Source organism: Nannobrachium achirus (assembly GCF_963921795.1).
Source record: "Nannobrachium achirus genome assembly, chromosome: 19".
NCBI classification, from domain to species: domain Eukaryota; kingdom Metazoa; phylum Chordata; class Actinopteri; order Myctophiformes; family Myctophidae; genus Nannobrachium; species Nannobrachium achirus.
Window position 1 is genome coordinate 24035004 of NC_137826.1, and position 24415 is coordinate 24059418.

Consider the following 24415-nt stretch of genomic DNA (forward strand, 5'->3'; position numbering starts at 1 on the left):
CGCAAGAGATGAGAGTAAGTGCCACAGCACCAAAGCAGCCATAGTTAAAGTACTTGACATCCTCAATGGTCACATGTATCATATGGTCACCAAGATTTGCACTAACTTCAAAACTTGTCTCTCTCACTTCTAAAGTAGGTACATAGGAAACACTGAGACAAAGTACTGAAATAAAGCAGAAAGCCTGCAACACTCCAGATTAAATATAGGTTTTTAAGGTGCACGGCTCGATAATTATAACTACTAAAATAATAACTACAAAAAACATAGCCAGCTACAGTAGATCTTTGGTTACCTAATGTTTTTCATAAATTAATGCCCTAATACAAGCTGTGAGCTTGTACATTGTCTATTTACGCTATTTTTTTAAACATTCTGAAAATGAAAGTTAAGTGGTTAAATGCATCTGTGAGCTTTTGAAATATTGAACCGATGAGGGGGGGGGGGTGGGGTGGAAATTATGCTGTGAATTGAATATAGGATCTCAATGGAAACAAGTGGCAAATATAAGGTTTCATGGAACTGTGTTTAATCAACTAATATATCAGCATTTAAAATTAAAATACCACATTGGTGGTTTGGCATGTTTAACACATCAACTATGACTCACTGTTAATGTTTACTTACAGAACTTGACATTACTGCCAACAATTTTACAAAGCATAACATGGTTTTTATTGTATTTTCAAGGAAGCCAAAGGATTCTAATTGAGTGCGATATGAAAATAATCTTGCAGGGACTTTACCCCGGAGAGGCAATTTATTGAATTTAACATTGGACTGATATTTTTGGCCAAAGTTACATTACTGTTGCTTTTAATACATTTTAAAGTGTGGATTTGAAGCCTAGTCAAGTCTACACATAAATGTTTAGCAATCATTTACCCAATTATGCAGTCCATGTTCAGTAGAATGTTATGACTTTGGAGAAAATGGAACACAATGTAAATATAAAGCCATTCACAGGAAAATGGTACAGCTAAGCTTACCACTGGACCATCTACCTCCAAGTTTCTTGTGCACACTGCCAGTAGTATTAATTTGAAATATTTAACTGTATTGTTTATAATGGAAGTAAAATAAATACATAAGGACACAGACATTGGAACCATGCCATTCCCAATCCCATGTGGCTGATTTTCCCCCATACATTCCTTTAGTTTATAGTATCTTTTTGCACTATTTTTGTATCTTCTCTCACCACAGCCACACAGGTAAAGTGATGCATTATACTGTGAACAACAATTTAAACATCAGAAGATGTATTGGTACAGTTCATTGCAGCAGCGAGCATTGGCAGATATAAACAGTGACATTTTGGCCCCATTTTTTAGTTAAACTCAGAATGGGGATTGGTTCCAAAAATGCAATTTCGTTTCACGCTCTAATAAGTTTGATCAGTTCCAAACGTTTGACACAACCGCTCCACTGGAAGGTACTGCTATAGCTGTGTTTTATGGAAAGTTGGATGGTGCAGTTGGCAAGTCAGTTTGTCTGTCTAACTTGCGTTATGTGCCCGAAGGACTAACCTTGAACAGCTTGTCTGTGCTGGGAGGCGTGCCGGCTGGGGAGTAAACGGGATCCATGCCTGTAAACTCCTCAGCAAAGTTTCCCGTGTCAAGCTCGCTCTTGAGCTCTGGTCGGAATGGGGCTGAGACTTTCTTTTGAGCCAGGTCATCCCAGTTCAGTCCCTGAGTATGTTAGAAAGACAGCAGAGTGGTGATGAGAAATGTACACTGAGGTGCATTGTGTTTTAAAGTAAAGTAATACAGCCTGCTGCATTTTCCAGACTTCATGCAGGTTAAGATGTTCGAGGCAGCCACCTCAACAAGCTATATTCCAGGGCTGTTGCAGAAAGCCTGGCCTACGCATCAGATTGGTATGTGCTAAAACCGTTAAGATGAGCATTTTATTTGACTGAAATACACATTATGTACAAAGCTGTATCCACATAGCTTATGATCCAAAACAATGTCTCTGTATACAGGCCTTTACGCACCAGGGACATGGCGAATAAAGGATACGAAAATGCAAATCACTCCCGCGCAAATATTTTGGATCAAATCTATTCATATAGCTAATGTCTCATTCATACAGGCTCATACTCTTAAGCTGGTTGCACACTGCTGTGTTTTTTCGTTGCCTTTTGGAAATCTGAAATCCGCAAAACTGGAATCTATTGGCAACAGCTGCGAAAATCGTGGAGAAAACATAAATCCTGGTTCCGAAAATAATTACGTAAAGGACGGCAGTGTGCAGACGTGATTGACATAACGCAATTAAAAAATATATATATAGTTTTCTTTCAGTTGAATTGAAAAAAAGAAGAAAGAAACACACCCATGTGTAAGGCCCTTATAGCACACACAACTGAACATATTGTATGTACGGCGGTAACAATGTTCTACCTAAATAGGCACTTTGTAACTGTTTTCCTATTGTCTGACTGCACTGTCTGGCAGTACGTTTGTGTGTGTGTGTGAGGAAAAAGGAGACAAGAGAAGGATAACAGCAGGAAAACAGAGACAAGAGAAAGACAACAGCAGGGGTGTGATAATTTGGAGACCTTGAAGAAAGCATGTCCTTTGATGTCCTCCGCCCCTCGTGGCCCAGATCCAAGCCTCTTGTGTGGATCTTTGACCAGCAGCTTCTTGAGGAGGTCCTGAGCAACGGCTCCGATCATGGAGGGGAATGGAGGGCTGTTGCGCAAAATACGTCTGAGAAGAAACCAGGTGGGGACAACATGGTGAGGCAGAGGAGAGGGCTGAGTTTATTCAGAACGGGTACACATTATTGCGTATCATTATTTCTATGCTTTAACTATTGAAAAATAGCAGATATACAAGCTCACAGCGCGGCACCGAGTGCCGCACTGCAAGCTTATAGATCTGCTATTTTTGATTTTTGACCCGATTCTATGAGTGTCTTTTGAATCCTTCTAAGATTTGTTTTGAAAAACCTATGTTTCTGTGTCAGCAATCTGGCCAGCCATCGTCAACGAAAAGGTCCTTTTCACTTAACTGGAGCTCAGTTAGTCTGTTCTTGAGAGACTACTATGTCAGTGGTTCTCAAACCTTTTCATGTGAAGGACCCCCAAAATTATATGTATTTGGCCACGGACCCGCATCTCAAAATATTTAGCTCAAGGGACCCCCCCCCCCAGAAGCTAAATTTGAGTTACAAACGTTCGCTTTGAAAATACATATATTTAAAGATTTGCACACATTTTCACGACTTTTTCAAAAATAGCAGATCTACAAGCTCGCAGCGCGGCACTCGGTGCCGCGCTGTGAACTTGTATATCTGCTATTCACTGGTTAAAGCATTCAATAATTCTAGGCCCTATTCGGGGTGAAACCTTCCCTGAAAATAGCTGCTCTACAGCTAGCTTGCGGCAAATAGATTAGGCGTAGAGGTAAAAAATAAAATAAAAGTCCAGAGCCAACTCAGTTCTCGAGAGGTTAAATGAGCCTTGTAGTTTTAAGCATTAGGCGTACCACGGTGCCTTGTGTCGAAAATAGCTGATCTACAAGCTTGCTATGCGCCGTGTTGTGAGCTAGTAGATCATCTGTTTTTGGACTGGGACAATGTTGTACGATACATTCAAAAGGACTTATTCTTTGTTGCTATAAACACAAATACATTTGTTTCAACTGGGAATGATTGCCCATTATTATGCAAATAAACGTCATGTTCGTCTAGTAGAAAACATGAAACAAGCAAACAAACATTATGAAATTGAATATGAGATAAAAAGACGTTCAAAACAACCTAATAAGAAATGACAGAATATAAATTAGTTTCCAGCCTTTATTCAACATAAAAGCCCTTGTCTTATCAGAATAACTTCATTCCCGGCTGGCAACAAGGTAAATAAAAAGGATGAAAGGACCCTGTAATATAGTGGCTGTTATCTTCGTAAATTGGAGAACTACTAATAATAAATGGCCCCCTGTATGTACATCTGACACAAATCTGGGGGTAATCCAGATACAGCTAAAGCCAGCTATATTAGTAACCAAGATGCACTGAGGATCTGATCATCTAAACCACCTCTAGAGCTAATCAGAGACATAATTGGTATAATGAAGTATAATTGCAATGAGCCTCAAAAATCTATATTGAACTATGTGAACCGCCTAGAACAGAAACACTCACAAGCTGACAAAACGTGAAAGTGCATGCAAAGTAAGCAGGTGGCAGGCGGCTAACTAGACATATTGAAAACGGCAACTTATTAACCCATTTATGCCTAGAATTATTGACTGCTTTAACCAGTGAAAAATAGCAGATATACAAGCTCACAGCGCGGCACCGAGTGCCGCACTGTGAGCTTGTAGATCTGCTATTTTTTGAAAAAGTCATGAAAATGTGTGCAAATCTTTGAATATAATATGTATTTTCAGAGCAAACGTTTGTAACTCAAATTTTGCTTCTGGGTGGTCCCTGGAACTAAATATTTTGAGATGGGGGTCCGTGGCCAAATAAATATCATTTTGGGGGTCCTTCACATGAAAAGGTTTGAGCACCACTGACATAGTAGTCTCTCAAGAACAGACTAACTGAGCTCCAGTTAAGCGAAAAGGACCTTTTCTTTGACGACGGCTGGCCAGATTGCTGACATAGAAACATTGTTTTTTTCCAAAAATCTTAGAAGGATTCAAAAGGCACTTATAGAATCGGGTCAAAATTCTAATTTTCATGATTTTTCAAAAATAGCAGATCTACAAGCTCGCAGCGCGGCACTCGGTGCCGCGCTGTGAGCTTGTATATCTGCTATTTTTCAATAGTTAAAGCATAAAATAATGAAACACAAATTGTGTACCCGTTCTGAGTGGGTTAAACCTGACTCCCATTGCAGCCGGTGTAGAAAGCAATTTACTGAGCCGCTGCCATCGTTTTAATGGATGTGTAGTGCTATGGGACCGAATAACAAGCATGGCAGCGACAATCAGCATTTCGTGTGGCAAAGACAAATCTGTTTGCAATGTGGATATTAAGCGAGGACACATTTAAAGTGTAAGTAATCTAAATCGGCATACAACACTGGGTCTTAACGTGGGGCTAGGGCACCCCCAGTGGTCCTCGAGGGGGTTCCAGGAATCCCCAACAAAATAATTGATAGTTAGGAGGATCCAAATGGACTCTTACAGGGTCTGTACTGAGTGTAAAATGGATCCAATTGACCCGTAAGGACCCATCTGCAGAGTTAAATTAACACTGAGGATTTTACAGTGTAGACCCGGGTCCCCGGGGTGCCCGCTGGCCTACTGGTCCAGGCGCATACCACTTAGGCATTGCCACATAGGCATGGATGCCTGGCGGCGTCACCGGTTCGATTCCCAATCCGGACGACCTTTGCCGCGTGTCACTCCCCATCTCTCCCCCCATTTCCTGTCAGTCTAATGTCCTATCAATAAAGGCATAAAAGCCCCAAAAAAAACAAATCTTTAAAAAAGACTGGGGTCCCAGAGATCGTATGAAATGGGGGTCTGTGTACTAATTCACATCAAACAGAGGAGCATTAAAATGAAAAAAGGTTGAGAATCACTGGGGTAGTCCATCAAGACTACAGCACTCACTTGGATACTTCATTCTGAGAGTTGCTTTCCCCCTCCAGAGTAAATGGAGACGCCCCTGTCAGGAGCTCAAACATCAGGATCCCCAGGCTCCACCAATCTACTGACTGAGAGAAGAGATTAATTGATCGATTGATCGATCGATTCAGAGACAAGGTAAAAAAGGATACAGGAAAAAGCACCAAGCGCCAACAAATACATTTGCACTACGATGCAGTATTTTGGTGCATCATATGCAACTGTAAATTGAGTGTTTGCATATACAGAATATTATTCCACGTTTGCTGCTGATACTGCAAAGATACAAATATTGCAAATCCGCTATATGCCCGGTTCTCTTCGATTTTAGAGTTTGAGATTTATCCGTTATGTTTTTGTGTGTTGATACCATAGACTGTAGAAAAATATGGACGAAATGACGCCATTGGTTTCTATGCAGCGCAAACGGCCCTTTTCCACGCCTTGAAATGGGTGTCGCCATCATAGAAATAAATAGAATTGTAATGCTACCAGAGATGCTATTGGCTGCCAACGGTCACGTGCAACGCAAGGATACTTGGGAGAATGTGTTGAGCTCTGCCGAAAATACAGCAGACGAAGAAGAAAACGTGGATCGCCCACAACAAGCCAACAACAACGCAACAACAACAACAACAACACACATCCTATTTTTCTACAGTCTATGACACAGACGGACCGCAGTGACAGTAAATGTCCGAATAACTTTTTAATTTTGCCACGGAGATTTGAGCACCGAAACGTTTGGACTCTGGAGTAGCCGCTGCCGCCGCCGCTAACCAAGCCTGGGTTCCCGAGGCTACCGCTAACCTGACCGGCCGTCTAGGACTCTGTACCCCGCATGGAAGCCTAGTTGAGGACTCCACTTTTGAAAGTGCCCGTGTAGTTCCGCTGGGTCTTATAATAATCCAGTTGTCCACTAGCCCCATATAGAACCTCACCCGTCGCTGCATACTGTTGTGTCTCGAGGTTATATGGGGCTAATTGTCCACTAGACTTTTCACAAAGCAAAGAGGCATTCGTCCAGAGAAATATGCATGTGTTTATTCATATTTATTAACAGGGATTTGTGATGTTTATAGGACTGAGGTTGCATTCATAGTTCATAGTGCATTCATAGTTCTCAGTCACACCTCTTAACAAAAGCTGACAACAATTTGACACCTATGTTAACAATGCGATTAATGTAGGAATGGATGCAATATGCATATGAATTGTCCATTGTGACTACAGTCTGTGATTGTGACATGCTAAGTAGCCAGCCTACAGTAGAAGAGAAGCTGGATTCACGAATGGATTCATGAACTAATTATTGAGCTGACATGCAGTATCGTGGGTTAATTATTCCGGGAGGCTAAAGAGGTTATTTCAATCAGCGATCGTAAATGCGCTTGATTCATGTCATTTGTTTGAGTTTTTTTTTTTTTACAGTAGCAGGCCTACATCATTCAGCATATTCCTCCTCTTTGATTCAGTCAATTTCATTCTGGTTTATATTTTGGAAATAAAATGTGAGATCAACCTATGTCTATTTGTGTGCGTTCCTATGCAAATTTGTGTGACATTTGTATGTGTGAGTGAATGTAAGTGCTAACTTAGTTTGACGTGCTGCAGACTGTTCTATTGACAATTATACTGTAGCCTCAGTGTTATTTTCAAATGTTTTAATTAATACCATTTGGTGAGGCTAAATGTTGAGTGTTTCTTTTTAGTTTTATATTATATTATAGGCTATACCACTTTATATACGAGTGGTTACTTGGGAGAAATACATTATTACCTAATAGCCGTTCTAAACCTACAAAAAGCCAGATAATTGCCATAACATCACGTCGCCGAAGTCTGCTATGACCAACTTCAAATTCCAAAAGAGCTCCCGACCGAGATCTCCCATCCTGGCTCCAACAACAGGTATATGAGGTATGGCAAGAATTATACAGGATAGCAGGACATGCAACTTCATATAAAAAGTGCTGTTTTCAGTTTCCAAAATGTTACATGAAATATTTGATAAATGGTCTGAAGTAGGCCTATAAAGTAAGTCTGTGGTAGGCATATGATTGACAAATTATCAAGAATGCTATATGCCAATGTTAAAGAGGAGTTTATAAAATAATATAGGCTTCCCTTGGCTTAGAACATAGGCTATTTTGGCTGTAAGTGGCCACTAATATGTTGTCTGGTGTCGATATGTTTATGTAGGGCTATTAGCTTAATGGCATGCCATACTTGCACAAATCAAGACGAGAAAAAACAAATAAAGACGCATTGTTTTGGTGGCATTATATATAGGCTTGTTACACAATCGGGCAGTAGGTAGCCTTCATAATAAATAAATACCAAGTCGTGTATTTGTGGCTGATATGCCTATAAGAGTAAATACATTGTAGGCGAATTTTAATAGCTCTGGATTAAGCGTCTGCTAAATGTACATTGTAACCTGGGTTTGTATAATAGATTTATTTTGTAAAAATGTTTACACGCCGTTGTACAAAATAAACCGATCTAGCTAACAGTGCGTCGCATTACGACGAGTTGTTAGATCTGCTCTGCTCTGGGTAACCGAATTGTGCATCAGTGCATGCAGGCTGGCCGCAGATCAGTTTCATCAGAAGTCGGCCCCGCCCCCACCCTGCAACTTTATAATTTATTTTAAAATACATTGGACCAAATTTCGACAAAACGCATATGATGGTGATTGAAAGGCTAGCGATAACTAGCGATAGGAACCATAAAGTATTCATGAAAATGTTAATTAAGGTTAGAACACGAAAGGGGAAAATGAATGGGATCCAATGGTGAACAATTCTTTTTGCTATCGGCCGAGGGGGAAAACAGCGCAACTAGCGGCCAATCATAGGAAGTTTTACTTCCGTATTGGAGTCATTTTAAATCGGCAGAACTTGCCCCTTGGTTGATACTGAAATATGTCTATTCCAAATGCTATGTGTTCGTCATTCTATTGTAAAGGGACCTCAGAGACCTTAGTGTCAACCCCTGCATGCACGCACACACACTTATATGTATATAAATAGATACTGCACACTGGATCATGCTCCCAAAGTTGATATCAGGTCTGAGGAAGTCACCTTGGTGGTAATCCATTACAGTAAATCAACTTGTCCAGTGTGCAGACTCTATTTTCTATTTAAAGTGCCTCCTCTGTCCAGCACCTGGGATTTTATCTTTTGGATGAGCATACCTTTTCATTCAAATGTTATATTTCCATGAATTAGTGAAAATATATTACACACTGACTAATGTGAAATGTGTAATTATTGTATGATTATGAATTATTATGTGCTCACTTTACCTAAGGCATTTTTGCTAATCATGTTATGTAATGACCATTTTTACGTAGAAAATCCAGGGACAGGGTTTGCAAATTATAGTTTATACAGTTCTTGTTTTTACCATGCCGTGGCCCGACTTCCCTCTGATGATCTCAGGTGCCATGTACTCAATGGTTCCACAGAAAGAATAGGTTCTCTCCTTCTGCATGGAAGAGAAAGGGAGATAAACTGAATCAATGTATGATACTGAAGGTTGTTGTACACATAGTCAGTCACATAACAAAAGGATCTGCACAACAAATAGTTCCTTTTTATTAAATGCAGTCAGTGACGTTTCGAGCGATACAGGCTCTTCATAAAGACTTTTAGTTGACTGAAGAAATTGGATGCTTGGGCAGATCTTCACTGCCATAATATCCTCTCTTATCCATCTTCTTACAAGTCTGGAGAAAAGCCTTTGTTGCTTGAAATTAAGAACTCTAAAAAGAGCTATTTGGCATGCAGATATGTCTTTATTCTTTTGAACCAGCACCCATTTTGTTGGACATCGGGTTGTCTTTTTAAAATCTTTCATCACACATCTTGCCAACAAACACTTGAGCAGAGCACATGCATGCGTATGCACACACAACATAATGTTTCAAATTGTCTAGGTCCATTTGGCTTCACTGTGCACTCTCAAGAGTTAACTTCACACTGAGGATATAGAAAACAAATCCAATCTAATGGGGGTCTAATGGTCCATTGCCTAATTCATTTGTTTCTCAACCTTTTCAGTCCACGACTCCCCAAAATAATCATATTTGAACTGGGGACCCCCTACTCTGATAAGCACTTGGAATGTAGTAGTTGAGGCATTACATTTAGTTTGACTCAGTTCCATAGATAAATATTGAGAAAATAGCTGATCTACAAGCTCACAACGCCTCACAAGCTTGTAGATCAGCTATTTTCAAAATATTTGCCTCTTTCTTAATATATTATTATTGTAGATTGTTGTTCATTACTTTGATGCAGCAATAGTCTTTTTTGTGTGAGTTATTAAAAAACATCTTATGAGTCCTTAAATCGCTGTAACCTGGGGACCCCCCTAAAATCATGTGGGGACCTCTCTGGGGGTCCCGACAGACAGGTTGAGAACCACTGGGCTAATTCATGTCAAACTGGGAGTCCTTGAAACCTTGAAAATAAATGGTTGAGAATCACTGGTCTCTGTGCTTACATACCTCCTCTTCCACAAACTCTTTGCTCAGCCCGAAATCTGTCAATACCACATGTCCTTCGCTGTCTAGCAGGATGTTTTCCAGTTTGATGTCTCTGTAAACAATCCCCAGCTGGGTCCAACAGTAAATACAGTTAGATACATTGTCGACATGGTCAAGTTTAAACTGAGACTGTTTTAATTCAGAATGAAACTTTGGTAGAGTTTTGACTTGTGCAGTTACCTTGCCATGATAATAGTTCCAAATATTGCAGAGGTATCTTCACTAGTTATTCCGATGACTAAAAATGTCAAATCCAAAATAATCATTTTGGAGTTACGTGGTGAAACAGGCACACTTTTAACACAGAGAAAAATCTGCTTCTGCATTACAAAACCCGCTTTGAAAAAGTAGAGACAAATTTCGACACCTATTTCACTGTGCAATTTAACTCAATCGGTAGAATAGATTGGATTATCATGCTTATTATTAAAGTGTTTATTGGATTATTCTTAATCAACTGAGAAACTTTGGGATTAAATCATGGCAAGGTAACTACACAACCCAAACCTATACCAAAGTGTACATTTTCCGTAAGATCAAAATAACCAAAAAAGGGATGAATGTTGCCACATGAATAAAATAAATCATTAAGTCAGTTACTTTTTTCTTATGTCTTGTTTCATGACAAATGAATAAAATGTACACTAAGTGAAAAACAAACAAAGAAATTTGTTTTGTACGTTTAGCCCCTCAGATTTGACATTACTGACGACAATTATTCAAAGCATAATAGGGGTGCAACAGTTAATCAAACTAATTTATATCGATTAGTAATCAATGCTTATTTTGGGCATGTCATTATAACGAAAAGTTTAAAAAAAATGACAACTCCTTTGAAACATAATATGAAATAGCCGATCTTGCAGCTTGTGGACCCCCCCCCCCCCCCCCCCCCACACACACACACACACACACACACACACACACACACACACACACACACACACACACACACACACACACACACACACACACACACACACACACACACACACACACACACACACACACACACACACAGAGATGACGCTCACCTTATGCAAGTGCTCCAACGCCAGGATGATTTCACCAATATAAATCCGCACCTCCTCCTCTGTGAAATGATCTCGTTGGTACAGATGGGTGAACATCTCACCGCCACTCACATAGTCTACATGCAAAAAAAAACACAAAACAGAGGTTGACCACCTGTTTCAGATCGTTAAAAGACAATCTAAGACCATTTCTATACCAGTTAGAATTTCACCAGTGAAAATAAAAAAGGAATGGAGTTAAGAGGCTTGAGGCTGCAGCATACTCCAACCTGAACAGGAGCTTAGTTCAGCTTGGGCAGCTCATGGCTGCAGAAAGCACACTCCAACCCAGCACTTCTCAACCGTATCTGGATCAGGGCCCACTCGAAAATCTTGGAAGGTGTACATGCCTCCCCCCATCTGACCACTTAAGTGTTCAGACTGGCAGGTCAACTAAGTATATAGGGTGGGGGTCTTTTCAACGTTTTCAGGCCAAGGACCCCTTAGTTGAGAGATGAAGCAGGGACCCCCACAACCACTTCATAGATTCCATATAGTTTCATTGTTTGACAGCACAATCGTCAGTGTATTTTGGATTCATGTCAATTCGTGTTTTCAGATATTTAAACACTTGAGCCGTCATTACCTAATAAACTTGACCTTTTACTCTGTACTTAATCTGCTCTTTTTACCCTCTACACCAAACCTCTTTGCCGAGAATAGCCCACAGGCGTTGTGAGCTTGTAGATCTGCAATTTTTGTCTATAGTTCTCAGAATATGGACACTAGTGTTCAAGTTGTTAATATAAAAAGGATTGAAGGATTTGGAGGACCCCCTGTAGTGCATCTGAGGACCCCATGTTGAAGACCCCTGGTGTAGGTGGTTAATGTAAGAACGTGTCGTGTCGGTGTCTCACCCAGGATAAGGTGTAGTTTACTGTGCGTTTGAAACGCGTAGTGGAGGGTAACCAGGAAGGGAGACTGGCGGATGTGCTCCAGCACCTGTCTCTCAGTGCGAGTGTGTTCTGTCGTCTTCGCCTTCTGGACGATAGCTGCTTTCTTCAGCACCTGAAGGTGATAAAATGATATGCTACTATGAATCTGCCATCAGTTTGCATGGCTCAACACAAAATGGAAAACAGAACATACTGCATATGATGGAAAAGGACATATAGCTGTTCTTTCACTTCCTGAAAAGAGAAAAAAAGTGCTTGTGACACCCACCTTCATAGCATATAGCTGGCCTTCATCATGACCACTGTTCTTCTTCACCAGAAACACCTTCCCGTAAGCTAAAGAAATAAAGTAACACTTTTCACTTAATTTAAAAAGCCAAAATAAAACAACCAACACCTCCACTAAGTGACGTAATGATCTTGTGTGCAAGACAAGTACAGATTTGGGCCGATGTGGTCGATGCGGCTGACGGCCATTTTTTTACATTACTGCTATACGAAGCTGATTAAAGCGCAAAAAGTAGCATGAGATGAGGCTTCAAAAGTTATAGGCCAAAAGGTGAAACCGCATGTTTTTAGATTATTATTTTTTTTGGGCCCCTGGGCTAGAATCCATCAGTAGATCCAAAATAAGGCTCATGAAAAATACTTTGTATCGGTAATGGCCTTGAGCCACTGAACTATAACTAAGGGTCATGGGGTCATAAAAATCAGCAGGCTTCATCCTTGCTGAGCGGTCAGAGCGGATAAGATTTCATGGAACTCGGCCCATTCGATTTTGATATATTGCGAGTGCATTTGAACATTTTGGCCTAAGGGTGGCACTAGATTAAATCAATCGGGGATTCATCCTCAAGGGAACATGCAACACAGCAACTTGCAAACCAGCCAGACCAAAGTGTTGGACAGATGGTCTGCCTTTAGCAGGGTTTAAGATAAATACAGAAGAGAAATATTTCTGTTCAATACAGCAGTTATTTTTTCTTTTTTTCTCCTCTGCAATTAAAATAAATCCTCTTACTCACTGTCTATATTTTTCAACCTAAATGTGTTACTGTTTTCAGGGGCTTTGTATATAGTTCACCTCATTGCTTACTTCAATTATTTTTTTAAATAAACACTATTTGAGTCTATATTCAATATGGTGATGTCTTTAAGTTTGAGTTAAATATCTTAGGGTGAAAGTTTCAAGTAAGGCAATTTTTTAAATCTTTGTTGTGTAGTCCCCTGCATTGTCTTTTATATGGACCCATTAGAGTCTGAAATAAAGAAGTTAGTTGTGAAATTTGCGTATTAGGTAATTGCAAAAATCACAGTCAAAATCTGTGTGAAACAGGAAGTGACTAGAGGTTTTTAACGAATAGGCCAGTGTTTCACTTACAAGATTTATGTCATGTCACGAAATCTCAGTTACAGATATTCATAAATGAAAATACATTAATTACACAAAGCAAAAATAAGCTATTTTTTGCATATGTCCCAGTTTTGTCCCCCTGTCCTCAGGTGGTTCCTGTCATTTGTGTGGTTACATCCATGTACAAAGATCGATCCAAAAAGGGTTCACGTGATGGAGTCTCTTACCTCCAGTGCCCAACACTTTAAGGAGCTCAAAGTTCTCCACACCGACCTTCTCTGTGTGACCTGTGAGGTTGGCTAAGGACAGAAAGAAATTGCATGTTAAAAAAAATCAAACCTCGGTTCGAAGTGAAGCAGTGAATTTTTATTCTGTGTGTTCTAGAGCTATGAAATCTGTGTTCTAGATCTATACATTTTGTGTTCTAGATCTATACTTTCTATGTGTTTTAGTTCTATATTTTTATGAATTCTTAATGAATTAATGATTTTGTCTGGAGGGCCAAATTGTCATGTGAAGCTTGACCAATCCTCAATACTGCATGCACGGGACGGGACATGACACGGACACGGGACTCCTTGGAAGCCTATGGGACAGACTGTACGGGACAGACAAAGCCACTCCTTGGAAGCGGCTTTCACTGCTTCAATGATTAAAATGACATACATACATACAGTATGTGCCTTTTAACCATTAAGACCTGAGGCGAATTCCACAAATGTTGCTCTATATCAGTGGTGCACTGCTCATCTTATCTGCTATTTTTGAATATCCAAAGTATTAAATAATGCTTTCTAGCAGCTCAAATTTAAAATGACACAGATAGGGCTGGGTGCAATAACCGCAATACCACGGCTGTGTAATGCATACCGCGGTGTCGAGTTCATAACCGCGATTATACCGCGATTATTTTTTATTTTAACTTAAACGTTTTTAACTAAAAGTACCTGACGTCACGGGCAGGTCGACCCATACAAGGAGATATGCACGTGTGCCGTGTCACATTAGGGACAGCCTTCATCGGTGTCAGTTTTACGCGGCACTATGCGTGCCACAAAATTAGAGAAATACAATTCAATTCAGGTGACTGGCTGTCTCCGGTCAAGCATCACAATGTCAATAGTGTCTTCTTGGGCATGACCCCTGATTCTAATAGCTCTTCAATGTGCTACCAATTTCACAGCCATTCCCATGTTCAGGGTGGGAGTGAATTTGAAACAAAGAGGGGTTCCTCCTATCTCATTTATAAACAGAAGTCATGCAGAACATTGTCCATATATATGACTCAAGTTTAATCCCAATGTACACTTGGTAATACAGGCCTACATGATTGTGCATAATAACCTTCTTAAACAGTCTGCCTCACAGATCTGTCACGCTGTTCCAATGCCCTTTGGTTCCATGTGTACAGTACACTCTCAGAGGTAAGTTAATAGCAACACATTATTTAGACAGGAATGTTGTGTTATGTCCTAGTTATAAATAACACGTTGTGACTTCACAGATGGTGAGCCATGTGCACAACAAGTATGTACTGTAGATCTGAGATTGATTGAATACTTTTGAATAGTTTGAAATTTGAAGACAGTAGCAGTACAGTTAACACAAAAAGGCAGCCCTGCGGGGGCTTGTTTCCATTGTCGTCCATTGTACGACAACGGACAATGGAAATACGACAATTTCCAATTCATCATCATACAATGATGAACAACTGTGAAAAATACAGCAAAATGCTTGATGTTTTCGCCTATAATGACATGCCCCATAATAGGGCCGCGGGGGTTCATGTGGTTACGAACCACTGCTATAACCTATGCTGAGAAGCTGAAGCCAATGAGATGTCTAGTCCACCATGATAAGCTCTTAAGCTAAATATTAAATATTCATCACATCCCGACACACGAGGGTGTTGCTTCTTGCTTGGCAAACAGAACGGATCTACAAGCCAAAAATGCACTGTGATGCACATGTTTCTAGCTTGTAGATCACTTGTATTTAACAAGCACATACTACACAGTATCTACTGTATTTGGCTTAAACAGAGGCTTTAGGTCATGTTATTGTCTCTCTATCTATCTAATCATAATGTTAAAGTCTTCCCCTCTAAATGCAGGGCCATTTGGTCACGTTATTTATTATTGTCTATCACTTTCACTCTCATCAGAGGACCCTTTGGTCATAATATAGGCAAGTGCGGTGCTCAAAGTGGGGTGAGGGGACCCCCAGGGGCTCCATTATCCTTACAGGTCTGTTACTCTGAGTCTGAGAGTGTGGAATTTTCACACTCCCAAAGTTTAATTGAGGATTTCACAGTATATACTATATTGGGGTCCTACAGATACAAAAAAAATCGGGTGGTCCGTGCATATCAAACTGGGTGGTCCTTGGAAGAAGAAAATAGGGACCCTCAGTGTTCAAATGGACCCTTGTCCCTTACCAATCACCAATCTGTAACTCTGAGTGAGTGTCTAAGCCAGGGGAGAACTTGAAATGTTAAAAGTTTTGCACTAGTTTGAGAACCACTGTTGTTATAAGATCAGATCAGATGTACATTAACTGTAAAATGTAACTTACCGTTGGTGATGTTGTGTTTGACAGTGCAGGCTGCAGCGGAGCTCCGCGGCGTGGAATCGGACTCATCGCTGCTGCTGCCGCTGCTACAATCCGAAGCATTGTCCCCAGACATATTGAACTATTATGAAGAACTACTGCAGCTACAGCCTGTGGGGTTTTCACACTAAATGCTCCCAATAAAAAGCTATGAGCCCTGAATGAACGGTGACTCTATGTCATTATAGGAGCTTCAGAATGACCTGTTGGTGGTGTTTAAGACACACTGTGGTGATTTTAATTCAAGTGTCCGTGACATCCTGACGACTGTTATACGGTTATAGTTTGTTTTAAGCTTTTTTTTCTATCACCTCTAAGCAGGGCTGGGTGGCTCACACAATAATAAGATTAATATTCTTAATAATAACGGCCGAAATATCTATCAGAAATCACAAGCAGTTAACGTTATTTGAATAATAACGCACAAGCATCGTTAGTTTCACTTTGTCTTTTAGAAGAAAGAAGAAAATAAAAACAAAACAACTTATGTTTCTTTTTACAAACCAAGTTGCTAATGTTAGCATTAGCAGCTTAATGTGAAGCCAGTGTTTTCCTTCCCTGCCAGCATGCCGCGGTAACCATTAGATATGAGCGTCCGAGCAGGCGGTGCGTGACCTGTTATTGTGTGATTAAAGGTCCATGTTGTTATCAAACAATGTGCCGGATTAACGCTACGGTTACACAAGACATGGTTATTACATGATTAAACCTACGAGCTCCTAGCTAGCTACCGAGGATAAGAGAGTGACGTCACGACAACAATCGGAAGTGTAGTTTTGGGTGTTTTAGGGCACTTTGCATCCTTAATGCCTCATTACCGCCATCTACAGGAGGTTGGGGACCTGAATAACTACTTCAGTGGTTCTCAAACCTTTTCATGTCAAGGACCCCCAAATTGACACCTATATCAGCCCGCGGACCCCCATTTGAAAAGATACGCCAGGGACCCCCTTTAAGAGAAGATTTTACGGCTCTAGCAGTGATTCTCAACCATTTTAATTTCAAGGACTCCCAGGCAGTTTGACATCCCCCCATGGCATTTCTATCTCTGGGACCCCAATTTATATTGTAGGCTAATTGATGTTAATTTGGTTCCATTTGGTTCCATTTGTACGAGTTACATAACCATAAGGGTCCATTGGTTCCTAACTATTAAAATATCAGATCTACAAGCTCGCAGCGCTGCACTCGGTGCCGCGCTGTGAGTGGGACCCCCTGGAACTCCCTCGACTCACTTTGAGAACCAATGTTCTACTTTGCTGAATTCACTGTGAACTGATTTACTTATCCTAAACTCTAGTTCAGTAGTTCTCAAACTTTTTCTATTTATTTTTTTAATTAAAGGAACCCCATAACTCCCAGGGTTACCTTTGGAACTCCCTCAAGGAACCCTATAGGGGTCCCCAGGCCCGACTTTGAGAACCACAGCAGATTTACAAGCTCACATTTTGAATATAGCCTATTGCCTATACATGGTTAATCCCTGCCCACATGTCCACTGGTGTGTAAAAAAAAGAAAATCCTCTGAACAATCATTCCACTTCTTGCTTTTAAGGCTCCTTCCACATAAAGTCATCCTCTCTGTTCTGACTTCTTTCTTCATCCCTTTGACTTCTCCTTTATTCAAAGGACCTTGCATATAGAGCCTGATTCATGAGCTCCCCTGCCTTGACAACATGTCACTTCCTCCTTCAAATTGCACCACACTGAGGTGAGGTTGCAGCCATCTTCCCGCAAGCCTCACATCTGTTGCATTGCATCACACCCTGCCTCTCTCCTACTGCAACACGCCCCAAAGCCAAACATCCCTTGCACTGAAGTGACCTTACAGAGTTACTTCATACTTCAATCACGTATGTGTAGATGGATTCTACACCTGCAGGCTGTGTACCAGCAGAGATGTCTAGTATCAGTGCTGTAGCAAGAGGTGAATCATTCAGAATCATCACACATGTTACATGTGTATTGGGTTTGTGTGTGTGCGTGAATCTATGCATGTGTGTATGTGTGTGGGGCGGGGGGAGGGTAGATTCATAATCAAAATAAAAAAGAGAGCATTCAAATTTTATAACCACTTAAAAGAAAGTGACCCAGATGCACTTCATAACAAGGCACTCACACACAGAGAAACTCTAGAGAGATGCCCCCTCAGCCAACTGGTATGGGAACTCTGTACACAAGCAGAGCCACCAGACAGAAAATTCACTGGACTAAACCAAATTATAAAACAGCAGAAAGAAAGCTACCTGACACTCTGGAGAGAAGCAACCCAAAAGCAGGGCAAACTAGAATGCTATTTGGCCCTAAACAGAGAATACACTGTGGCAGAATACCTGAGCAAGGTGATCGACCCAAATCAAAGAAAAATCTTGACTAGGTACAGACTCAGTGAGCACAGTCTTGCAATCGAGAAAGGACGTCATAGGCATACCTGGCTCCCCTGCTCAGCCGGTACATATTTTGTTCCGATTGTATTGTATTGTATTGTATTGTATTGTACTAGAGGTTCGCGGCCCTTCGGGCCGCTCACATCTAGAGTCCACGCCCGCTTCTTTACTAAAAAACTTTTTTTTTTTCAAAAAAAATTAAAAAAAAAAAAGGTAAAAAAAAAAAAAAAGGTTTTTTGGGGGGGAACTATTGTGGCGGAACTATTGTGCCGCAGCGCACGTTTCCGGTCGGACATATTTGACCGCCGGACGCACTTCCGGCTAAGAACTCCGTGTGCCGTGATCAGTCCTAGCCAATTGGACTGCTTTGGGTCGTCTGTATGTCGAATGCACCGTTCGGTCAGTTTCAAATTGTATATAGAGATTGTATTGTATTGTATTGTATTGTATTGTGTACAATGAGCTCCCCTGCCTTGACAACATGTCACTTCCTCCTTCAAATTGCACCACACTGAGGTGAGGTTGCAGCCATCTTCCCGCAAGCCTCACATCTGTTGCATTGCATCACACCCTGCCTCTCTCCTACTGCAACACGCCCCAAAGCCAAACATCCCTTGCACTGAAGTGACCTTACAGAGTTACTTCATACTTCAATCACGTATGTGTAGATGGATTCTACACCTGCAGGCTGTGTACCAGCAGAGATGTCTAGTATCAGTGCTGTAGCAAGAGGTGAATCATTCAGAATCATCACACATGTTACATGTGTATTGGGTTTGTGTGTGTGCGTGAATCTATGCATGTGTGTATGTGTGTGGGGCGGGGGGAGGGTAGATTCATAATCAAAATAAAAAAGAGAGCATTCAAATTTTATAACCACTTAAAAGAAAGTGACCCAGATGCACTTCATAACAAGGCACTCACACACAGAGAAACTCTAGAGAGATGCCCCCTCAGCCAACTGGTATGGGAACTCTGTACACAAGCAGAGCCACCAGACAGAAAATTCACTGGACTAAACCAAATTATAAAACAGCAGAAAGAAAGCTACCTGACACTCTGGAGAGAAGCAACCCAAAAGCAGGGCAAACTAGAATGCTATTTGGCCCTAAACAGAGAATACACTGTGGCAGAATACCTGAGCAAGGTGATCGACCCAAATCAAAGAAAAATCTTGACTAGGTACAGACTCAGTGAGCACAGTCTTGCAATCGAGAAAGGACGTCATAGGCATACCTGGCTCCCCTGCTCAGCCGGTACATATTTTGTTCCGATTGTATTGTATTGTATTGTATTGTATTGTACTAGAGGTTCGCGGCCCTTCGGGCCGCTCACATCTAGAGTCCACGCCCGCTTCTTTACTAAAAAACTTTTTTTTTTTCAAAAAAAATTAAAAAAAAAAAAGGTAAAAAAAAAAAAAAAGGTTTTTTGGGGGGGAACTATTGTGGCGGAACTATTGTGCCGCAGCGCACGTTTCCGGTCGGACATATTTGACCGCCGGACGCACTTCCGGCTAAGAACTCCGTGTGCCGTGATCAGTCCTAGCCAATTGGACTGCTTTGGGTCGTCTGTATGTCGAATGCACCGTTCGGTCAGTTTCAAATTGTATATAGAGATTGTATTGTATTGTATTGTATTGTATTGTGTACACTTCTGCTTTGGCAATACAAACATATGTTTTCTCATGCCAATAAAGCCCTTTGAATTGAATTGAAGTTGTTGTCCCAGGGTTCAGGCACATGAACACATAGACATCAAAGGGGGCTTGAGCCCCTGCCGTTTTATCCGTCTGTAAAAAGTGCCCTCTCCAGACCATGAATGCAGTTTTTACAATGAATGAAACGCAAAGGCCCCCCTTTCCATGCTGTACCTGAAGGCATAGAAGAGAATTGCCTTGTCCAAACGCTCCTGAACTTGAATGTAGCATCTTATGTTGAGAGAATTGCTCTCTCTGTGAAGAAATCCATGCCGTTAGCCCACATCTCTAGTATTGACTTGATTATGCTTAGTTCAGTGTGGTATCAAGCACAGAAAATAGCCGACCTCCAAGCCACCAAAGCATTGCGCTGCGACGCGTGGAGGTCTGCTATTTTCAATATCTTCATCAAAAGGCCCTTTTTAGACATTTCAGCCCCTGCCTCTCTAACATTCTCTGCAGGTCCCTGCCAGGGTTCAGAAATGCAATCACTTACAGTGGGGCCATAGGCGGTGCTTACTCTCTGGAGTCCCCAGCAGAGCGCCCTATAGCACTGGACCAGATTTACATTACAGTAGATTCATTGGCTGCCCCACACCTTTCTTTACCAATCTACAAAAGCTGCCGACTCCTGCATATCAATGGTCCATGTGTGACACTTTGCTCCAAGTGACAAAGTCACAAGTTGACACAGAACCAGTAGATTATCAACACAGTATTGTGGTGCAAGTAAAGGCAGGGAGAGTGTGTTGTTGTTGTTTCATGGTTGTTTAAATAATTTAATTAACGGAATCGGGGGGGGGGGGGGGGGGGGGGGGGCAAGCTTGATTCGGGTTTAGACCCCGGGAACACGTACATAATTCGGTGCCCCTGCAGTGGCCACTATACCGGTGGGTTGAATACAATATGGCTCCCTCCCTACAACCTGCAACTTAAAATGACTCGACTACATGGATCTGTTCTGGGGGCGTGAACACATTTTCAGAGCAGATGGCCTCCATCCAAACAGGACTGGACAGGAGTGGGAGTGGGACTAACAGACCACTTTTCTCTATTGCCTACATCCCCCCCGAATTCGAGTAGTTAAAAAAATTATAGATTTTGAATTTTTTATAATCGTTCATTAATCGCAATCGACGTAAAGGTTTGAAATAATAATCATCATATCACCCAGCCCTAATTGTGATACAGCACCAGGACAAATATATGATACATTCGCTGCAGCAACAGTCTCAGCATCCACCAGAATGTCACGCCTTGGATGATTCTGGGGTCTCTCCATCGCTTCAGGTCACCCCTCATCCACACCCACCTCTCCTCACTTTGAAATCACAAGAAAGAAAAACTGGCAAATTATATCATCAAACACTAAGTTATATTATATAGCCTTGAGCCCCTGCACACACACACACACACACACACACACACACACACACACACACACACACACACACACACACACACACACACACACGCGCGCACGCGTGCGCGCGCGCATACACACAAACAGCCTGGCGGCTGTGGTACACTGTAAGTACAGTTTGTCCCACCAGCACTGCTGATATCAATGTCAGAAAACATATAACAACTGATGTCCTCCGGGCCCTTTCTGCTGCAGAGATGTTATTTGTGACTGCTCCGGTATCACGCTGGGACCCTATAATGTGTGTTTTCCTGGCCTCTCACTATACCACCAAGACATTCTGTGTCAGTGACTGTCACCTCCCCATTCCTGTTTTGACAAGAAATAGATTAAACAAAATGTATCCGAAACCACACTGCAAACTGATCAAATTTGATTTCCGTTCTGTCAGCCGCAATCTGTCCCAGGGCCTGTCACTAACGCTATTTCTAAAATTGTAAATGTTATTGATGTTATTGCACCGTAGGGCTAAAACCGTTTATAGTAAGCAAAAAGCGCACCGTGGAGAAATGCTACATCTGTGAAAATCCAAAGAAGAGAATGATGTATGGTAAAGTACCAGACTCTATGGAGAGACTTGAAAATGAAACTTATAGTCTGGACTCTGGAGACAACATTCATATTTTGCAGAAATACAGTATATTGGCCACTGTTGATAGAGTGATACACTCCACCACCAGGCCTTGAAGAACTCCAACAATAAATGCAATGGGATGTAGAAATAGCTGGAAGAGAAATAATTCTGTTACCAATTTTGTGTGTACATATTATACAGTACATACTGTACAGTGTACATACATACATACATACAATACATACATACATACATACATACATACATACATACATAGATACATACATACATACACACAGTATTAGTTTTGACATTTTGGACTAAAGGGGAGGTCAGGGGAGGTCAGGGGATTCAACTTTGGGGTATTCTGCATGTAATAGAGCAGTGAATTGTCGAAAGATGAGATCCAAACTAATTAAGGACCGTGACAATACCCACTTTTCCAATTGGTCCTGCAATATTGTATGGTCAATAAGTAACAAGGGGGCACGGTGGCGCAGTCGGTAGCGCTATCGCCTCACAGCTATAAGGTCCTGGGTTGGATTCCCACCGGGGGACGCTGTGGGCGCTGGGGGCGTGTTCTCTCCTCTGTTTCAGGTGGGGTTGGCGAAAGGGCCTTTCTATGTGGAGTTTGCATGTTCTCCCCGTGTCTCCTAGGATAGATGCCCTCACAAAAACATGCAGTAATCCTGGTCTCTATAATGCCTCCCCCTGGCCAGCCGGGGTGCCTGATGGAAGGGAAAGGAACTGGTTGGAATAACGTGTTCCTTCCACACGCTAGCCTATACGTCCAACCAGGGAAGCTCCCCCCTGTCACGTGATAAGCACCTTACTCACTCCTCATGCACTGAAGGAAATAGTGGGATAAAATTATATAAAAAAATATGGAAGTTAATGGTGTCAATCAACTAAGTGAGATTGTATTTAAGTCTGTAGTTGTTACTACAGAATACGATACAGATTAGTAGGTAGAGGTAGTTTCAGAGCTCAAAAAGGCCTGATAGGACAGAACTATTAACTATTTACGACAAATCTGTTTCCAAGGAGTTGAAATCTATTTATAGGAAGCTTAGACAGCAGGTGGACTTCTGATGTCACAGACACTGTTTTCTCAAGTGTTTTGTAGTCAATGGCCTCAAATTCGGTTTGTGAAGTTCCTTTTGTGTGATTGTAGTGGTGGTTTGACATAACATTTTTGTTATACATTGAAGTATCAATAGCTTGTCTATTGCTTTTCTAAAAAAGGCAAATGGGACAAAATGGTTTGACGTACCAGAATTTGCTACAACAAAATAAAGAACTTGGTCAATTGTCTTTGGTGCCAACGAAGAAAGGCAGAAAGGAAAGTCTATTGTACTTAAAACAGCAGATCTACAAACTCACAACATGTCATGCTGAGATTCATTGTGAGCATGTTGATCAACTATTTGCGGTATGCAACACAATGCACAACCAAGTATAAATCAGTCATAGTGTTTGTTCACCTTGATTCCCTGACTTTGAAGTCAATAACAAAAGCAACCCATATCATCTAAAAAATCAAGGAAATAATTCATGTCACAACAGGACTTTGAAAAACATCCTTTTATCTCCAATAGACTACTTTAAGAATGTCTTTATAAGTCATCCAAAAAATCTTACAGCTCGTTCAGAATGCAGCTGGTGAGTTCTAATAAGAATGCTGAACACATCACACCAATTCTCAGATATAACGCACTGGCTTCCACTGAGTCCAAGAATGCCTTTCAGAAATAGTGCTGCTCATGTTTAATTCACTCAATTGTGTTTATGGCCAAATAGTTTTCAAATTTGTATTTATGAATTGTTTCTGATGGAGGATAGTAGGCTAGATAGATAGATAGATAGATACCTTTATTATCCCAAGGGGGAAATTTAGTTGTCCAGTAGTAGCACAGCAGTATACAGTTATTTACAAAGTTACAGAGACGTAAGAAAGATAGATAAGAGGGAAAAAAAACAAAACAAAGACAAGAGCAGTACAGTACCAATAAGGAGAAGGTGCATCAATAGAGGGGGCGAATAATATATAAGTATATATACATAAAGTGTCTTGCAAAAGAGACCATAGCAGTCAATGCTAGTTAGTGCAAGTATCTCACTGTCATTGTTAAACAAAGCAAAAATACTCAGAAACTACCAACACTAACAACCTAATAGTGCAGTGTGGCTGCACTAGTGTGGCTCTGTGTGTGTGTGTGTGTGTGTGTGTGTGTGTGTGTGTGTGTG

The 24415-nt window shown here is 41.1% G+C and overlaps 1 protein-coding gene across 1 annotated transcript in view; it reads right to left on the reverse strand.

Annotated features, from left to right (window-relative positions):
• Positions 1–16798, reverse strand: part of rps6ka4 (ribosomal protein S6 kinase, polypeptide 4) — a 38554-nt gene extending 21756 nt beyond the window's left edge. The window contains exons 1-10 of the mRNA XM_080748825.1: positions 16053–16798; positions 13706–13777; positions 12393–12460; positions 12086–12236; positions 11190–11305; positions 10117–10224; positions 9012–9092; positions 5583–5686; positions 2567–2717; positions 1530–1691 (exon numbers count right to left, since the gene is read on the reverse strand). Coding sequence (XP_080604951.1) covers positions 1530–1691; positions 2567–2717; positions 5583–5686; positions 9012–9092; positions 10117–10224; positions 11190–11305; positions 12086–12236; positions 12393–12460; positions 13706–13777; positions 16053–16164 — 1125 coding nt within the window. The 5' untranslated portion in view covers positions 16165–16798. The remainder of the gene's footprint in view (positions 1–1529; positions 1692–2566; positions 2718–5582; positions 5687–9011; positions 9093–10116; positions 10225–11189; positions 11306–12085; positions 12237–12392; positions 12461–13705; positions 13778–16052) is intronic.
• Between the last annotated feature and the right edge of the window lie 7617 nt (positions 16799–24415).